Consider the following 19775-nt stretch of genomic DNA (forward strand, 5'->3'; position numbering starts at 1 on the left):
TATGGTCCTTGTTTCCCCAGCATACTAATTTACAAATCATAAGTGCTTAATCAGTGGTTGTTGAATGACTGGTATAGCCATGTTTTTGAAACTAAGGAATCTCTAAGGAAACCTAAACATGGTGCCTTATGATACTATTTATGATAACGTTTGACTCATAAATTGATTTTAATATTGTCTTTGTATTCAGGTTGCATGTGATGGAAATTGAGGATGGAAGTGGTCTGTAAAGGCTATTGAAAGTAGTGTGAAGGATAGAAGAACACCTTGAGAGTTTCATAATTATGAAGTTAAAATGGTGGAATTATATTACAGCTTTAAGCCAAACCTTTGGGTAAGGTAGAACAGTAACGACTTAGGTTTCAAATCTAATCATAATAACAATAATAATTCCCATTCCATTGGCTTGTTAAGGTTTAGAGTACTTCCCTCATGACAGCCTTGTGCAGTACATAGTACAAGTAGTTTCTCCATTTTATAGAAAATTGAGGTTCAGAGTGGTTAATTGACTTGTCCAGGGTTACATAGCTAGTAAAGGTCAGAGTTGGAATATAGAAAGTTTGAGCTAGAAGGAACCATAGAGATCATCAAATCCAGTCCTTTCATTTTACAGATAAGGAAATCGAGTCCCAGGGAGGTTAAATGATTTGATTAAGATGAAAGTGAGGTGGTAGAAGAACCAGGACTAGAGGCCAGTCCTTGCTGCTATACCCTGCTACTTGTGCATCTATGGATGGTACTTACCAAGAACACCTTAAAACTGAAAGACTTCGAGAAAACCAACTGGGGAGAAGTGCCAAAGCAGAAGTAAAGGATCAGTATTTGTCTAGGAAAACTTGTAGTAAGGGAACCAGTTGATGAATAATTATTCAGCAACCAGAACAGCTTATCCCCAAAAAGATAAAATGCCTAACTGTATAAAGTGGAACAGGTCCTGCTTCCGGAACATTAACCTTCCCAACTGCTGAGTGACATGGTTATGTTTTTGCTCTTCCTTCAGAGCCTAATAGGGACCCCACCTGTGGCTTGGTGAAAGTGTTGCTGTGGTGAATTTGTGATATTTATGCTTGACAGGTGTAGCGGTGTAGAACACTTCATTTTGGAAGTTATTAATCATCTTCCTGACATGGAGATGGTGATCAATGTGCGGGATTATCCTCAGGTTCCTAAGTGGATGGAACCTATCATTCCAGTGTTCTCCTTCAGCAAGGTGAGAAAAAGGAATTCACGGGTGCAAGGAGAGCCATCTTATGAAAGCTGATAGGAACATGTACTCAAGGCTTGTGATGTGCTTTATGATTATTCTCACTATGATACGGCAAGAAGAACCATAACTAATTCTTCCATTTTTCGACCTGCCTGCAGTTTGCAGTGTTTACTTGCATGCTCTAGAACATGAAGTAGAAAGAGGATTTTACCATGTAAATGTAATTGTCACATTTATTGAATCCCCATAGGTATGGTATATGGTAGGAGCTGAATGGATTGTGTGTGCCATTATGGTAAAGAAGAAAGAAAGAATTTTTTCTCCCATTTGCACATGAGAAGTGGGAAAGGCGAATATAACCAATAAGAGAGGTTCATCAGAAGTCAACCTAGAAAGTGGAAGGATAGTTAGATCTTCCTGAAAAGTAGGATAGCATTCTACCTTTTTTGTTGTTGTTCAGTCATTTCAGTCATGTCTGATTCTTCATGACCCCTAGCGGGGTTTTCCTGGCAAAGACACTGCCATTTCATTCTCCAGCTCATTTTACAGATTAGGAAACTGAGGCAAACAGAGTTCAGTGACTTGCCCAGGGTCACACAGCTAATAAGTGTCTGAGGCCAGATTTGAACTCACAAAGAGAAGTCTTCCTGACTCCAGGCCTGGTACTCTATTTACTACACCACCTAGCTGTCCCTTTTAAGCATCCCATCTTACTCTACTGTAAGTTAGATTCTGTTTTGTTAATTAGTCAGTATTTATTGAGCACTCAGGAGGTGAGAGGGGATACAAAACAAATATATATAACATAGTTCCTGGCCTCAAGGAATTTAAGTGTTGTTGGGAAGACAAGATAAATATGCATGAAGGAATTTAAAGCAAGTGTTCAGAGAAAGAAGAAATCATAAATGGAACCTGACAGCTTCTGACGACCCTCTTATACTGAGAGTCTACAATTCACATTGGTGAATTATTGTCTGGAATTGAAAAACCCAGCAGTTTTATGCTCATCTTTTCCATTAGTAAAACAGTAGTAATTTAAATTCACCCATAGCCAGCTTTGCCATTTTATTTCTAGACATTACAAAGCGGGGAACAAAATTTCTGCAACAAAGACACTTGAAAAAATGAAGACCTTGTTGGGAAATTTGTGAAAATGACTATAGTTGGGTTCTTGTCACTTCATCCCAAGATTGTTTTAGAGTGACTTTTATGTTTCTGTTGAAGACCTCTGAGTACCATGATATCATGTATCCTGCATGGACGTTTTGGGAAGGGGGACCTGCTGTTTGGCCAATTTATCCTTCGGGTCTTGGGCGATGGGATCTTTTAAGAGAAGATCTTGCAAGGTGAGATTTTCAGAGAGGTATATTTTCCCTCTTCTATTTGTTTCCTTTGCAGAACCTATTAACTAAGAAGACAAAAGTGAACAACTTAGAAAGAAGTCATAACGGGAATCTCAAACCAGGGAGGTTTGTCCAAGGCAGTGTTTACATGGAGCATGACTTGGGCTTTTACCCTGTTTTGCCAGTACATCAAAATAACAACTTAGTTTATGGGCATTCATTGCACATTTGGCCATATTTTAGAGTAATAATGAAATTTACAGTACTTACGTTTATCTAACTACTTTTGTTGACTTGTATTTTTAATTTGTTAATACATATTGTTTCAACACAGCACACATTCCCCCAAGCTCCTTATGAAGCACATTTCATGAAAAGCTCTTGGTTTCTCAGTTCTTAACAGGAGGGATACAACCTTTAACCTTGACAGGGTGGTAGTAACATTGACTGTTGTTTTTGACGAGGATTTTGTTGCCTCTGTAAGGCTGACAATTTACATTGTTGCAGTCGTTGTGCCTGTTGTTCTTTTGGCTCTGCTTATCACTTCATACCACCCTTGCCATGTTGCTCTGAATTCCTCACTTATCCTTATAGTGTGGTAATAGTTTATTACATTCTCATGCTATATTTTATTCAACTATTCTCAAATTGTTGCTTTTTTTTCTGAGAAAGGTAAAAAAGCCACTTTTAAGGTAAAAAACTATAGATTCTTTGTGATATAGAAACAGAGTAGGTTAATGGTACTCTTTGGAAACTCAGTAAAGCAAGACTGATTCAATTTATTCATCCGATAACCCCAGTATTCAGTTTAGTTCAATAAACTTTAATCAGCTACTGTTTGCTGAGCAATGAAGTGTATGCAGAGTATGAAAGGTACTAGGAGAGATATAAAATATTAAATAAGACAAGGTCCCTGCCTTCCTGAAATTTACCTTCTAGTGCCTCCTTCCTATGCAGCTACAAACATGTTCAAGTCTTTTCAATTCCAAAAAACAAATGAACAAACCTCAAAAAACTTGCCCTTGCATTTTTTACCCCTTACAGTTATTGTCCAATTTGTCTCCCCTCTTTTCCTGTGAAACTTCATGAAAAGGTTATCTTTACTCACTATCTCCATTTCCTTACTTTTTTTCCTCCTCTCTTCTCTCTCTCTTGAAAACTGAATTCTGTCTTTACTATTTATTTCTGTCTTTGTCTAATTTCTATCTGTTGAAACTACTCTGAGGTCACTGGTGACATCCTGCTCATACTAAATCCAGTGATCTTTTTTATTCTTCATCTTTCTTAATTTATCTCAAGTATTTGACACTGTTGAACATCTTTTCCATAAACATATATGGTGCCATTGAAGAGTTTTCGACAGAGGGGTGACATAGCTATCTCTGACTGGCATGTGTATATTTTAGGTCTGCCAAGAAATGGCCATGGGAAAAGAAAGTATCCAGAGGATACTTCAGAGGATCTAGGTGAGTATGCTTGTTGGTGTCTAAGAATTTCCCAAATAATGTCATGAAATAATGCAGCTTCAAAGAAGAAGTAAAGAATGCCCATAGGAATTATAAATCCAAGGCAAATTCAAACCCTGTAAGGAATAAACATAAAAACATAGAATGTTAGAACTAGCAGAAAATCTAGAGAATATCTAGTCCAACCCCATCATTTAATGCAGAGGAAACTAAAAAAGGTATCATGTTAGCCCTTGACCACTTGGGCACTTTTATAAAAACTAATTTGAAGCTGATCACTATCAGCTTTCCCATACAGAGTTTTCATATGCAGGATATGGTCTTTTACAGCTTTGGTTGGTTTTGAAGTATGGGAGGAAAAGGGCATATCCTTATGTGACAGATGCTTTTACACATAAAATAGACACCTCTCATTTTATTATAGACATTTCTTAAGATTGTACCCTAATAAAGGAACAAAGTCATCTCCATGAAATATCTCACCCACCTTCTTTTATATCATTCTGCCAATTATTTCACATGCTGTTACGAAGTGAATAGGAGAGATAGGAAGGATAGTACCTTAAAGATAAATGTCCTGATTTTTTAGTCTTCAGACTACAAGCCATTGCGCTTGATTTTAATTCTAGTCAAAATCATAGAACATATTATTAATGGTTTGTGAGCATTAGCTTGAGAAGCAGTCATGCCTAACTTCATTTTCTTTTTTATGATAGGGATATTAATAGCTATGGAAATGTCGTAATTCCTTGGTCTTCAAGTGTTTTTGATAGCACGCTTCTATCAGTACAAAATTTTTGAGGACTCTCTTCTCTGCCCCTCTCTTCTTCTCCCCCACCCAACACACATATTTAGGTGACACAGTGCATAGATCACTGGATCTACAGTCGGGAACACCTGAGTTCAATTCTGTCTCAGACAACCATTAGCTGTGTGACCCAGAGCGAGTCACCTCACCACTGCCTGCCTCAGTTTCCTTACTTATAAAATGGGGATAATAATAGCGCCTACTTCTCAGGTTGTCTTGAGGACCAAATGAGAATATATTTGTAAAGCACTTTAAAGCACCAATGTAAATGCTAGCTATTTTTAAGAATGTGTATATATTTACTTATTTACAAAGTATGTTTATTTATTCCCTCATTTTACCACTGCCAAGATACAGCATACTTGGCTTTTACAAATAATGTACGTTATACAATTTATGAAAAAAAAATATAAATTAAAAAGTTGAGATAAAGATGAAACATTTAATTGCAGAGTTACTAGAGAGCCATTGGCATTTATTGAGTAAGGTAATGTGCTTAAAGCACAGATGTGTGCTTTAAGAAAATCACTGTGTGAGCTAAGTGGAGGATGGATTGACAAGGGGATAGACTTGAGGAAAAGAACATCAGTTAAGAGACTGTTGTAATACAGTAGTCTGTGCAAGGGGATATGGGCCTAAACTTGGATGATGGCTGTGTAAGTAGATTAACAGGGACTTTTGAGAGTTGGAGAGCTAGAGATAATGAATTTGGGTAACTAATTAGTAGGATGAGAGAAAGTGAGGATTCCAAGAAGACGCTGAGGTTATGAACCTGGGTTTCTAGAAACGTGGTGCTCTGAATAGTAACAGTGAAGTTTGGAACAGAGGCAGATTGGGTAGAGATAATATAATGAATGAGCATGTAACGCAGATCACAATCTGCTTGTTCGTACTTATTCTGTGAGACCCATTCTGTCCCACCTACAAGGAAAAGAGAAGAGATGAGGCTAGAATTCACTAATGATTGCAGTGTTTTGCAGAGTCTGCCTTTTGAGAGGTGCTTTACCCACTAGGGGATGTGGGGTTTAGGATGGGGGGCAATTTCCTCATTGGTACCTACAAAGATGTGCTGTATCAGGGTAGCAGTTAGGTTATAACTGCCCCGAGGAGCCAGCACAGACACAGAAGGGGGCAGGTTGAGAGCTTGCACAGCATAGAGAGGAGACAGTCAAGGAGTAGATAAGAGTAAGAGGTAGTTGTACTGGAGACAAGCCCCATAAATTGGCTGTTGTGAGGAGGGTGAGATGCAGCTCATCTTTCTGCCTCCAACTGGTTGATCCTATACCCCTTGGAGTCAGGCCATGGAATTCATTTTGGAAACCATTGCCATAGATATGGCTTACTTGGATTTTATGAAGCATTTGACAAAGTTTTTCGTGCCATTTTTGTATACAAGTTGAGATATATGGACTAGTCAGGGGTGGGGAACCTGCAACCTTGAGGCCACATGTGGCCCTCTAGGTCCTCAAGTGCGGCCCTTTGACTGAATCCAAACTTCATAGAACAAATACCTTTAATAAAAGGATCTGTTCTGTAAAACTTGGATTCAGTCAAAAGGCCGCACCCAAGGACCTAGAAAGCCATATGTGGCCTCAAGGCCACAGGTTCCCTACCCCTGGAATATATAATAATTAAGGTAGGTTTGAATCTAGTTGAATGATCAGACCCAAAGAATAATCATTATTGGGTGATTGTCAGCACGGGGAGAGTTCTTTCTAGGAGTGAATCCCTCTTTGGTCCTATGTCATTCAACATTTTTTAATCAAGGATTTGGATAAAGGTATAGAAGGCAAACATCAAATTTGCCATTGACACAAAGCCACAAAAGTTAATGAACATATGGAATGTTTGTCTGGATCCAAAAAGACCCAGATGAACTAGAAGATAGGCTGAATGTTCAGTTGTTTTAGTCATGTCTGACTCATGACCTCATTTTGGATTTTCCCAGCAAAGATACTAGAGTGGCTTACCATTTCCTTCTCTAGCTCATTTTACAGATGAGGAAACTGAGGCAAACAGGGTGAAGTGACTTGCCCAGGATCACATAGCTAGTAAGTGTCTGAGGCTGGATTTGAACTTGGGTCTTGCTTACTCCAGACCTAGTACTCTATCCACTATACCATCTAGCTGCCTAGACTGAGTAAGAGAAGATGCAATATTAAAGGATAAATTCAAAATTTTACACTTGGATTACAAAATCAATTTCTCAAGTATAGGGATAAGTAGAGAGAAGCTATGTTTAGGCAACAATTCAAATGAAAGAGATCCGAGGGCCATATTTGAATTTGATGACTCATCGAGTCAACAGATGAGCTGGCTAACCAAAAAAGCTAATGTGCTTTTAGACTAACTGAAGGGAGGCATAGTGTCAAAATAATGAGGCGAAAGTCCCATCGCACTGTGCCCTGGACAAACCACCCTGGTAGTATTGTGTTTCGTTCACATTGTAGGAAAGACATTGACGAAACTGGAGCACATCCAGAGGAGGGCAATTGGGTTGGTTAGAGCAGTTTAGTGATCATGCTATATGAGCTGTGGTTGAAGGAACTAAGGCTATTTCATCTGGACGTGAGAAGTTATTCTGTAGTAGATTAGACTTGATCTTTATTGCCCCTGATGGCAGCACTAGGACCAGTGGGTGAGCATTGCAAAGAAGCAGACTGCAGCTCCATATAAGGAAAAACTTATAATTACAGCTATCCAAAAGTGCGATGGGCTGCACTTTTCTATGACTGATCTTGGACAAACACTTGTCAGAGATGCCATAGAGCTATTCTCTTGTTCAGATATAGGGTATATTGGGTATTTCCTATTCTGAGATTCAGTCATATGTAGCAAAGGTACTGTACAGATTTTCATTTGGAAACCACTGAATGTCAGAGCTGAAGGGAGCCTAAGAGATAATTTAATATAATTTCATTATTTTCAGATGAGACAAACTGAGTCTGAGAGATGAGATGTGTCTTGCCCAACTGGTATCTCTTCATTCAATTAGTGGTAGAAGCTAGACTAAAAGTGATTCCAAGAAATGAATGTTTCATTCTTTGTATATATCCCCAGTGTCTAACAAGCACTTGATTGATTTGACGCGGCCGCTGCAGTGATGAGCATGAGACCAGCTCAATGCTCTGTAACCCCGAGACGCATGGATGAGGCGGGAGACAGCAAGGTGGCAGAAGCTCCGTTTATTGATTGCAGTTAGCTGTCTTTTATGGCCCTAGTGATGCATGTTCAAAGCGTGATCCCCCTGTGATAGCCAATCATCAGGTCTGCTGGAGCTCGTGTCAGGACTCATCTCCCAGTGAGAGGAGAGCCAAACCAACTGTGGGAGCTGCATGTCAGCAAAGGAGAGGTCCTGGGAGACTTCCTTATTTTTGCCACGCAACTATGTTGTGACCCTCAGCTTCTACTGATAGAAGCTAGAACTCCCATGGGAAAGTTCCCTCAACAGAGTTCTCATGAGACCGTGAGACATTCACCCTAACATTGATTGATTCTATCACATAAGAATTTCATATCTGGATAGATGAAGCAAGCATGTAGCTTTTTTGGAAGTTCAGTGATAATAACATCACTTGTTATCCTCATGTTCAGGACACAAGCAAGGAGGAAAAAGAGGCTTGTTTAGTACTTTTTTGTTTTCAACAATGAATATAAACAGGAATAGTGAGCTTTTGTTTTCCCCCCTTTGGAAAACATCAGTCAAAGATCGCAAATAAAAAACTATTTAAATTTTGTTTTTAAGTTTTTAAAGAAATACCATTAATTAAAATTAACCTTTTTCCTCATCTGGAAAATGGGAATAACCATACTTGCAATACCTCCCTTGCAGGGTTGTATGAGGCTCAAGATAATGAGTGATTATCTTATTAGTAATAATAGTTAACATGTATAGCTCTTTAAGGTTTGCAAAGCACTATATATATATTATTTGATCCTCACAATAACCCTATGAAATAAGTACTGTTATCCTCAATAATGTATATAAGCTGTTTTAAAATGCTACATAAATGTCATATTATTTTTTATTACTCTCTAGTAGTCATTATGGAGAACTTCAGAAGACTTTATATGATCTGTTTCTTTTATAGGACAAGTCCAGAGCGAGATCCCCTAATTCTTCTATCTCGGGAAAACCCAGGACTCGTTGATGCAGAGTACACTAAGAATCAGGCCTGGAAATCTGAGAAAGTAATTATTGACAGATTTAGTGCAATGGATGTTGTTCTTTGCATGGAACTCCAAGCTAGATTTTCTTTGGGTGGTAGGATGAAGATGGATACCATTTAACATATCAGTTATTGTTACTAAGGAGACCATTTTTTGGTTAATACTGCAAATTAAGTCAGCATTATTCCTGGAAGCTTTTATTATGGAATGAAAGTGTGTGTCATATATGCCTTCATTTGTCAAAATGTTGATATTGTCTGCCAGGAATGCTTCTAATTTCTTGGAGAAACAAACACTGGCTAGAATGTGACAGGTAAACAAAATCTTTTGAAACCTGGGAAGGCCTGTGTGAACCAATGTAGAGTAGAGTGAGCACAATCTGTAGAGTACAATAACAATACCATTATAAAGAAAAACAACAACTTTAAAAGACTTAGGAACTCTGATCAATGCAATGACCAAGATTCCAGAGTACCAGTGATAAAGCATGCAAGTCACCAACACCAGGCATTACAGTTAAAATTATTTTCCTTTTACATGTCACTCTCATTTGGAGAAATAAAAGGTCTGCAATCTCAAAGGAAATAACGAGGAAAAAAATACAAATATAAGAGAACATAGTATTACCAAAGTTCAAATTGTATTATAAAGACATAACTTATAAAAATTGTTTACTACTGGTTATAAAACAGAAAAATAGTGGTACAGATTATATAAGCAAAAAAACAGAATTATTTGAAAACAGCTCAATATTTGATAAAGCTGGGGACATAAATCATAGAGAAGGGACTCCCTTTTAGGACGAGAACTACTAGGAAACCTGGCGGGGGGGGAAATAGGGCAGTTTGACAGAATTTAGGTTTAAATCAACATATTATAATGTCACAGTAAGCTTCCAGTGGATATATAACCTGAATCATTAAATAGATAACATATAGAGCTCTTTAAGGTTTGCAAAGCACTTTATATATATATATATATGTGTGTGTGTGTATACACACATATATACATACATATTTTCTCATTTGATCCTCACAATAACCCTGTGAAGTAGGTACTCATAAAGTTTGACAGATGAAGAACCTAAAGTTGAAAGAGTTTAAATGAATTGTCCAGGGTCATATAGCTAGTGTAAATATCTGAGTTGGGATTTCAACCCAGGTCTACCTGATGCCAGGGTCAGCACTCTATCCAGTATGCCAAGCTTCCACTTAAATATAATATGAATATAAAAGGTCACATCATTAAAAAATAAAAGAGAATGAGAGGACGTACCTTTCTCCCCCTAAATTTCTTAGCCAAAATAGACAGTTTTAATTACATGAAATTAAAAAGCTTTTGCACAAATAAAACCAACAGAAAGAGTAAAAATAAAACCTGAGAATGGCAAAAACTTTGCATCAGATATCTCTGATAAAACTCTGATATCCAATCAGTATAGACATAGAGTTGACACAAACATATAATACCATAAGGGCTATTCCCCAGTACTATGAATTAGTTTTCAGAATAATTAGAAATTTTAAATGAACTTTTGAAAACATGCTTTAAATGATTACTAATAAGAAATATAAATTAAAATGACTTTGAGGTTACAAACCTCCCTTAGACTCAGTTTCCTCATCTGTAAAATGTAGCGGTTGGACTAAATGATTTCTGAAGTCCTTTCCAGTTTTAGATCTATGATCCCATGGTGTCAGACCCTTTAGATTAGCAAAGATGGCAAAAATCAGAAACAATCAGTTCTGTGGGGAGACAGGCACACTAATTTACTGTTTGTGGGGCTGGAAATCAGTTGAACCTTTATGGATACCAACTTGGAATTATACTTAAAAAAAAAAAAGTGACTAAAATGACCATACTCTTTAACCCTGAGATTTCACTATTGGGCATATATCCCAAAGCGGTCAAAGACAGAAACAAAGCTCCAGTATTTGCCAAAATATTCATAGAAGTTCAATTTGCGATAACAAAGAACCAGAAACAAAATGGGTATCTATTGATTGGGGAATGGCTGAAGAAAAACCTAAGGTATGTGAATATAATAGAATATTATTGTACTGTCAGAAATTATGAATATAAACAATTCAGAGAAGCATAGGAGGCTTTAAATGAACTGAAAAAAAGGATAAAAATGTGCTTGATGACTGTAACAGTGAAAATAAAAGAATATCTAAAAGAAAGATAGACTTTGGGTAAATGAGGAACCCATGATGGTCCTGGAGAACAAATGAAGAAACACATGTTTCTCCTCATGGCAAAGAGGGAGGGAACTATGAGGCGAGAATGTTGTATATATCATCAGAGGCAATCCTTTTATCAAGTAGTTGTTATGTAATTGTTTTTCCTTGCTACAAGGATTGTTTCAGTTTGGAGAAGCTGAGAGGGTTGTGGGCTTTTTAATTTTGATGTAAATGGATGAGGAGGAGGGTAGGGAGAGGGGAAAGGAAGGGAGAGGGGAAAAGAGAGAGAGAAACTGAGAGAATGAAAATGCATGCTCATATTGGGATTGTTAATGGAACATCTTCCATTAGAATCTTTTTACTTCAAGATTCTAAAATTTCAAGGTTTACACACTGAGTGGTGATCAGACTTTTAGGAATAATCAGATTCCTAAAACTAATAAGTAAAACAGAATTACTAATTTGTGATGGAAAAAATACCTGGTAAGATAATCCATACCAGTCATCTGTGCAAGTCCCTTCCTCTGGGTGAGTAAATCCACTCCAGAGACCAAATGGTTGTTTGGTAAGCAAAGGGAGTTAGATGTTGTTAAGGCAGCTTATTTAATAGAAACAGCACTGGGTCTAGTCCAGTGATTCTTATTCTTTTTTGTGTCATTGACTCTTTTAGCAGTCTAGTGCAGCCTATGGACCCCTTCTCAGAATCATGTGTTTAAATGCATAAAATACATAGGATTACAAAGGAAACAAATTGTATTGAATTACAGATGTAGCTTTTTTTCCCCACTCCAAACTCACAGACCCCCTGAAATGTATTTGTGGACCCCAGATTAAAAATTCCTGACCTAGTCAGAAAGACTTGGTTTTGATTTCTTTCCCTGTCCTTTACTAGCATATGTAAATGATCTCTCTGCAATTGTTTCTTTATTTGTTCTTGTTTTTGTTTTTTGGCTAGGCAATGGGGTTAAGTGACTTGCCCAGGGTCACACAGCTAGTAAGTGTTATATGTCTGAGGCCAGATTTGAATTCAGGTCCTCCTGACTTCAGGGCCAGTGATCTATCCACTGCGCCACCAAGCTGCCCCTTGTTTCTTCATTTGTAAAATGGCGATACTATTACCTACCTTACCTATCTACCTGCCGCCTTCCTACCTGCCTTCTTACCTCTCAAAGTTGTCATGAGGAAAGAGCTTTGTAAACCTTAAAACACTATATATGGATACAATCTATTTTTTAAAAATTACAAATAAAGATTCTTTCCATTCAATTAGGGTAACTAGGGAAGTAATGAATTAGCCTCCATTTCAGAGATATTTCATCTAAAGAAATAATACTAGTTATCCAGAATCAGGGCATTCTGCACCCCTGAACGGTCTTAGGCAAACAATCATTGGAAAATTTTTACTTTTGGACTGTTCCTTTAGACTCTGGGCAGAGCATCACCTTTACGACAATGATTTTGTAATTAAGTAGATCAGTGGTTACATACTATTTCCTTTAGTGGATTATTTCTGCTGCTATATAATTTCATCCATTTTCTATTCATTTTTTGATGTCCTTAAATTATAGCTCTCTGTGCTATGATTACACAGTTATCTTTGCGAGTCAAGAATTTGAAATAGATCAGTTACTCATGAACTGGCAATCCATAACTTTTCAACAGAAATTATTAAAAAATGAATTACATTGAAATTAATTTTTAAAAATTTCTTTCTAATTTAAAGGATACTCTTGGAAAACCACCTGCTAAGGAAGTCCCACTTGTGGATCACTGCAAGTACAAGTAAGGCTTCAGTTAGACATGTCCATTTCTCCCAATATTGATTTATGCATTAGTTCTTGGTGAGTCAGCTCCAATACTCAAGGCCCGACTGGGATTTAAGAGCAAAATCATAATATTCAGTATAAGATAAAGTTGGTGGAGATCTTTACTGATAACTGTTCTAAAACTCCTTTGGACCACAATTCAAGCAAACATTTGCTCAGACCATTTTTAAAATTGGGGCCTGGTCATATAGGGAACCAGAGAAAAGGTTGTATGTGGCCAGAGTTGAAAGCTACCTAAAAGGAATAAGGGAGACTGCAGCAGAATTTAGAAATAGGAGAAGTAGGGAAGAAGAGAGGAAAAACAGGAAAGACATGATCAATGGGAGAAAAGAAGAGATGAACAAAAGAGTAAAAAGTTGCCATTTGTGTCTAGAAGTATTTAATGCCAATTTTCTCTTTTTCAGATATCTGTTTAATTTTCGGGGCGTAGCTGCAAGTTTCCGGTTCAAACACCTCTTCCTGTGCGGCTCACTAGTCTTCCACGTAGGTGAGGAATGGCAGGAATTCTTCTATGCACAGCTGAAGCCATGGGTTCACTACATCCCAGTCAATACAGACCTCTCCAATGTCAGGTATGGGGCTGCTGTTATGTCAGTTGGCTGCTATTGATTTTACCTCTCCCTTTTATTTCTGAAGGTTCTTTTTTTAAAGGACGTTTTTATTTTGGCTGTTTTGAGTCACAGATACATATTATTTCACTACTACACTAGTTGGACTCCAGACTAAATTTGGTGTGGGGAAAAAAAGGCAGAGACCACAGAAAGAATGCTGGCTGATTTGTTCAGTTATTCATCAGTTGCTCAGTACCTGTTATGTATATTAAGGGCACTGTAGTAGATGCTAAAGAGGATTCAAAGATAAATAAAAAATAATCTCTATTCTCAAGGAACTTGCATCCTAGAAGAGCACATTTTAGTCTAGTAGAAATTCATTCAAGCATTGTGAAATAGGCCAGTGCTAATTTCTTAAGAGAGCAAAAATACACCAATCTGATCTCTTAAGTCGTCAAAGGGACTTTAAGATGTAGCTTGCAAATTGATATCTCAAATGGCCCAGAATAAATTTCTAAAAACCTCTAAGTCATTCCTTCATATGTATATGATCTTTAGAATTCCATGGGGAAAAAAATGAGGCTTTTCAAAAGTAAGTTTTGAAAAATTAAAAAATAAGAATAGTGATTCCCTGTCATATAAAGGAAGACTCCAAATGGCCTGAGGCTAATCAGAATTTCAGATATTAGTGATAAATTACCATGATACCCACAGCCCAGCTGAGTATAAAAGAAGAGTTTACCTCAAAACCTATTGGCCCCTTCTACTAGCCTTCCTTGTTTCTCTTCTTATCTCTCCCTTCAGTGTTTCAGTCTTCTCTTCAATCCCTCAGCCTTACCCCACTTTGCTTTTTCTTTTCTCTGCCTTAATTAATTCTAACAGAAAACTGCATCATGGTTTTATTTGTTGTATTTATTGAATACTAAATTTTGACATGTCCTTGTCTTTTATTTCAATATAGGTGAATTGAACATTTTATATTTGGGGGGGAGAACATGGCTACCCTAAATTAAGTAGCTTTTAACTCATTCATGGCCTTTGATAAATGTTTCCCCATCTCTTCTTTAAGGAGAGTACCTGATACCCCACAGTTCTAGAGCTATTTGTGACCTTCAGATATCTGTGATATCCCTGTCTTCCATTAGAAGTACACCATTTGTACTGTCCATGTTTGATATAGTCTTATATAGTTGTTTTCATTTTAGGGAACTCCTACAGTTTGTGAAGGAAAATGATGATCTAGCCCAAGAGATTGCTGAGAGGTAAGTTTTGTTTCCAAATTTTTTCTTTCTATTTCCCACCCTCCTGTTTTTTTCAGCTCCTTTCTGTGTGTTATCTTCCCCAATTAGAATGTATTCTTCTTCTTCTTTTTTTTTTTTTTAGTGAGACAATTGGGGTTAAGTGACTTGCCCAAGGTCACACAGCTAGCACATGACAAGTGTTTGGTCTGAGGCTGGATTTGAACTCAGGTCCTCCTGACTTCAGGGCCGCTGCTCTATCTACTGCACCACCTAGCGGCCCCAGGATGTATACTTCTTGAGAAGAGGAAGCATCTTTCTTTTTCCTTGTATTTATATTCCCAGCATTTAGCACTGCTGGGAACATGTAGTAAGTGCTTAATAAATGCTTTTTAACTTGGCTTGCTTACTACTTCCCTATCATTTCCAGTATGCTCTGTATCAAGGGTGCTTAATCTTTTTTGTGTCATGTACCCTTTTGACAGTCTAGTGAAGCCTGTGAAATAAGGTTTGTTGCCTACATTTATAATTTAAGGAAAAGCTAAGTTTCAGTTAGAGATTAGTGAAAATGAAGTTGCAGCTTTTTTACACAATTTTTTTTTTACACACAAGTTCATGGACCTTTGAAATCTCTCTGTAGACCAGGTTAAGAATACCTGCTCTTGATAAAGATTCATCCTTATTCAAGGGAGCTAGCTAGCCTGTGGTTTTGGAAGTAGAACAAAGAGTCTTTCTGTTTCTTAAAAAAAAAACAAACAAAAAATAATTTCTACTGAGTAATTCAGTGGAGGAATGAAAGTTGGGAGAAGTAATATGTACTGGGGCAGCTAGGTGGCACAGTGGATAGAGTGTCGGCCCTGGAGTCAGGAAGACCTGAGTTCAAATGTGGCCTTAGGCACGTAACACTTACTAGCTGTGTGACTCTGGTCAAGTCACTTAACCCCAACTGCCTCACCAAAAACAAAAAAAAAAGGAAGTAATGCGTACCCTTGTTAAGACATTTCTTAGAGAAAATAAAGAGCTCTTTCTTTGTGTGTCTTAGAATGAAAATTAAAGCCATCCTATAAAAACAATACAAACAAAACACATTGGTTCTACCCTTAGCAACCTATACTTTGCTGGCCTATCTTTGAATCTGCCAGGCTTTAGCCTTTCCTAGACATCAGATTTTTAGAAAACATTTTTTAAAAATCTCTTTTCACAATTTCCATTAATGATTGACTTGTCATGCTATCACTTTTGCCTACAGGGGACGACAATTTATCGTCAACCACTTGCAGATGGATGACATTTCCTGTTACTGGAAGATTTTGTTGACTGAATATTCCAAAGCTTTGTCCTACAAAGTGAAGAAAAAGAAAGACTATAGCAAAATTTCTCCCAAACCTTTGAAAACAGAACTTTAAGAACTACTGTTATCCTTGTGGTAGAGTGACTTCATTTGGATATCTTTGTGACAAGATGCAGAGTATCTCATTCATTTGAATGAGATTATACTTGCCTGTGGTAATTTGTATGTTGTAGACTATCTAATACTAACCAAATAACTGGTTTTCCTTATCTTTCTGCAATAACAGACTCTTGAAAGATCCAGACTCTCGGAATCACACAATAATAGAACACAGACTTGGAAACCAGATTTGTAGTCAGAGGACCTGGGTTCTAATCCTGGCTCTGTTGGGCAAGTTACTAAGCTTTCTAGGCCTTGGTTTCCTTATTTATAAAATGAAAGGGTTGGACTAGATGTCTTTGAAGGTCTCTTCTAGCTCTGGACTATGATCATATAAGCAGTATTTTTTTTCTTTAGGTTAAATAGGGACTAAAAATCAGACTGTAAGTTTTTATGTCTGTGTCTTTGGATTAGCTCTGTACAACCTCGGCCTCATTTTTCTTATCTAGGTAAGAATCATGCTAGTTATTATATTTGTGATCACTATGAAATGCAAAATGTCTTTTTGGACCTTTAGGGCACATTATCTAAAGCAAACAAGTTGCCATTTGGAAATATAATAGGTTCTGTCTTTGGAATTCTGCTGTTTCCCGGCTTGATCCTACTAGCCAAGTTTAGCTGATGTATACAAAATATTTAGGAATCATTTACTGAAAGATTCATAGGAACAGAAAGATCTGTCATGTAATTGGTTTCTTTGTTTTTTACTTTTTAAAAAAATGTAATTTTTTCTTTACTTGGACAAGATTTTATATTTTTGTCTTGAATGGAACCAGTTCTTAATTATTGCAATTGGACTTCTAAACCTATTCCTAGTTTTCTCACAGCTCATTTTATTGCGTTTATTCAATCCATTAACACACATTTGTTAAGCACTTACTCTATGCCAGCTACTGTGCTAAGCTCTGGGTAGATAAATAGAAACAAAAACAATCCCTACCTTAAAGCAGTTTATAGCACATATATAAATAGTTACATCATACAAGATATATACAGAGTAGATGGAAGGTAACTTTAAGGGCAAGGGCTGTAGTAAGAAAACATTTGTTCCTTCAAAACAATTTCAAAAATCTACATTTGTACCCTTTAAAAAAGGTAGCAGGAGCTACAGATGCAAAATGAACAAATCTCTCTTATTTATTGGAACTGACACTAGTAAGGGTTATCATGAGTATATATTTTGTGGGTAACACCAATAATCCACTTCAGTTAATGTTACCCACTGAGATTTGTAGCACCTCCTACTCTAATTCACTTCTGTATAGCAAAGAATTTATTTCAATGCAAAGTCATGTTGGACTCCCAATTTTTCCCCCCAAAACTTTTAGATAATAGATCTCTAAAGAATCCCTCCACAATATAATGAAGTGTGGTGGGAAAAAACTGGGATTAAACCAGCAGAGTGTGGTGTCTTGGAACATATTCACAATATCCTCCTCCACTCCTTGAGTTAAAAAAAAAAATACCCACGGATGACAGGTGGTAAAACATTTTCTTTGTTTCATGCCAGCATTTAGAACAATAAGGTCTTTATTGTATAGCTGTAGGCCTCCGGACCTTTTATCTGTAGGGATAAACTACTGAAGAAGTACTGTCATAAAGACTCACTATGGAACATTTTATTTTCTCTCTTAATCTTATTTTTTATTTTGTTTTTACATCTTCATTTCCAACCATGTTTCTCCCCATCTCCTTTATATAGCAAATTATCCTTAATAACAAAGAGGAAAAAAAAAAACAGTTCAGCTAAATCAACTATAGCGCATCAACCATGTCTCACAGTATTTGTAATGTCCATATCCCTATTTTCCTGCCTCTGCAAAGATGAGAGGGAGTTGTATCTTTCAAACTGTATTCTATAATACTATATAGAGTGTTATGAGTTACGACGTGATCTGGTCTGTGGACTCCATCCAACTGAGGTTCCAGTGTCATTGTAAAACAGGTGACATGTGGGGCAGCTAGGTGGCGCAGTGGATAGAGCACCAGCCCTGAAGTCAGGAGGACCTGAGTTCAAATCCAGCCTCAGATCAAACACTTGGCACTCACTAGCTGTGTGACCCTGGGCAAGTCACTTAACCCTAATTGCCTAACATTTGCCAATTAGCCTAACAAAAAAAAAGGTGACATGCTTGAAGAGATCTTCAGATTTAATCATCATTGGGGCTTAAGTCTGATCAGTGCCTTACGATTTCAAGTGTGCTCCTATTGTTGAGAATATGATACTTTTATGTGGAGAAGACTAGGAACTAAGATTTTGGTTGTCATTGGGGAAGAAAGAGCCTTTTATTTTTTTCCTTTTCTGAAGTGCTAATCTTGATGTTTCAATATGTTTCAACCTTTGGATGATAAGCATTAGATATAATAGCTGATCACCCACTCTTTTCCTAAAAGAAAGGAGAGTCAGTAATGAGTTCCAACATTTTAATAAAAGATTTTTATGTCTTTCCCCCTATTCACTTTGAACTCCTTTCCCTCTGGCTCTCTTCCTTTTCCTCTTTGGTTTTTATGATGTTAGCTGGTTTTATAACAACAACAAAGTGAAATTTAGTTACATTAAATCAGTGACTTTATTCCATTCGCCCAGAACTCTACTCTCTCTAGCATACCAATCTTTCTTGGAAAGCTTAATTCATAAGTTTTTCAAAAGACCAATAATGAAACTTGCTTCCAGCTACCTGATGAAGAGGTGATGTACTAATGGTGAAGAGTGTAGCATATTTTTTGGACACTGCAAATGTAGGAATTTATTTTTATTAGCTGCACACATTCAATAAAAGGGATTTTTTTTTTAACTGTAGGAGGAGGCTAGGATAGAGAAAGATTTTTGTTCTTTGAAAAAAAAATTTAATTTAAAAAAAAGTTTCTTTAGAATTTTATTACCCTCTGTGATAGCACAATTAGTGCACAAATGAAGCATACCTATTTAAATCTGAATTAAAAGGTACATTTCAAAAAATATATAGAAGGTGGTGAATATATCAGAAAGGAAAATCTGGATTTCTGAGACTTAATTGTAGTTCTACCTGATCACCTAGTATGTGGTATCCAGCATTATGTATCTATATGTGGCATTATATTGAGGTGAAAAGTGAACAAAATTACTCTCCCTTTAAAAAGGAATTGAGGCTTTGTTGACTGTTACCACCATATGTAGCTCTACCACCTCATTCCTTCCCATTTCAGCCCTACCCCCCCCTTCTCCCTTCTGCCTGTTTCCTATCCAAGTTGTGTACGGTCATGTTATCAGTCAATCCATGTACTGAGCACACTGCCTGACACATAGTAAGTGTCTGATAAATGTTTTTTCATACATTCACACTCCTGGGTACGCTTGTGTGTACACCAACTAGTCAGTTTCTAAGGGAAACATAATTTTAATGATCTAAATCAAAAGCTGGCAAACTACAGCAAGAGTATGTGGCTACTGCCTTTTTTTTATCCTTGAACTAAGAATGGTTTTTACATTTTAAACTAAAGTTTCATTGTATTTAAAAATTTAAAAACCATTCTTAGCTTGAGGAAATCTGGTC

General features: G+C 37.0%; 1 protein-coding gene across 3 annotated transcripts in view; it reads left to right on the forward strand.

The window, feature by feature from the left end:
- POGLUT1 (protein O-glucosyltransferase 1) overlaps positions 1–16210 on the forward strand; it is a 43902-nt gene extending 27692 nt beyond the window's left edge. For 2 of the 3 annotated variants that reach the window (XM_027867013.1, XM_027867024.1), the window contains exons 4-11: positions 1075–1210; positions 2432–2553; positions 3957–4016; positions 8916–9015; positions 12901–12959; positions 13408–13575; positions 14760–14816; positions 16042–16210. In XM_027867013.1, coding sequence (XP_027722814.1) covers positions 1075–1210; positions 2432–2553; positions 3957–4016; positions 8916–9015; positions 12901–12959; positions 13408–13575; positions 14760–14816; positions 16042–16198 — 859 coding nt within the window. In that variant the 3' untranslated portion in view covers positions 16199–16210. Of the gene's footprint in view, positions 1–1074; positions 1211–2431; positions 2554–2605; positions 2677–3956; positions 4017–8915; positions 9016–12900; positions 12960–13407; positions 13576–14759; positions 14817–16041 lie in introns of all 3 variants that reach the window. The other variant, XM_027867017.1, reaches the window with a different exon arrangement.
- The last annotated feature ends 3565 nt before the right edge of the window (positions 16211–19775 follow it).

This window comes from Vombatus ursinus, unplaced genomic scaffold (genome assembly GCF_900497805.2).
Source record: "Vombatus ursinus unplaced genomic scaffold, bare-nosed wombat genome assembly UNPS02001419.1, whole genome shotgun sequence".
Lineage (NCBI taxonomy): Eukaryota > Metazoa > Chordata > Mammalia > Diprotodontia > Vombatidae > Vombatus > Vombatus ursinus.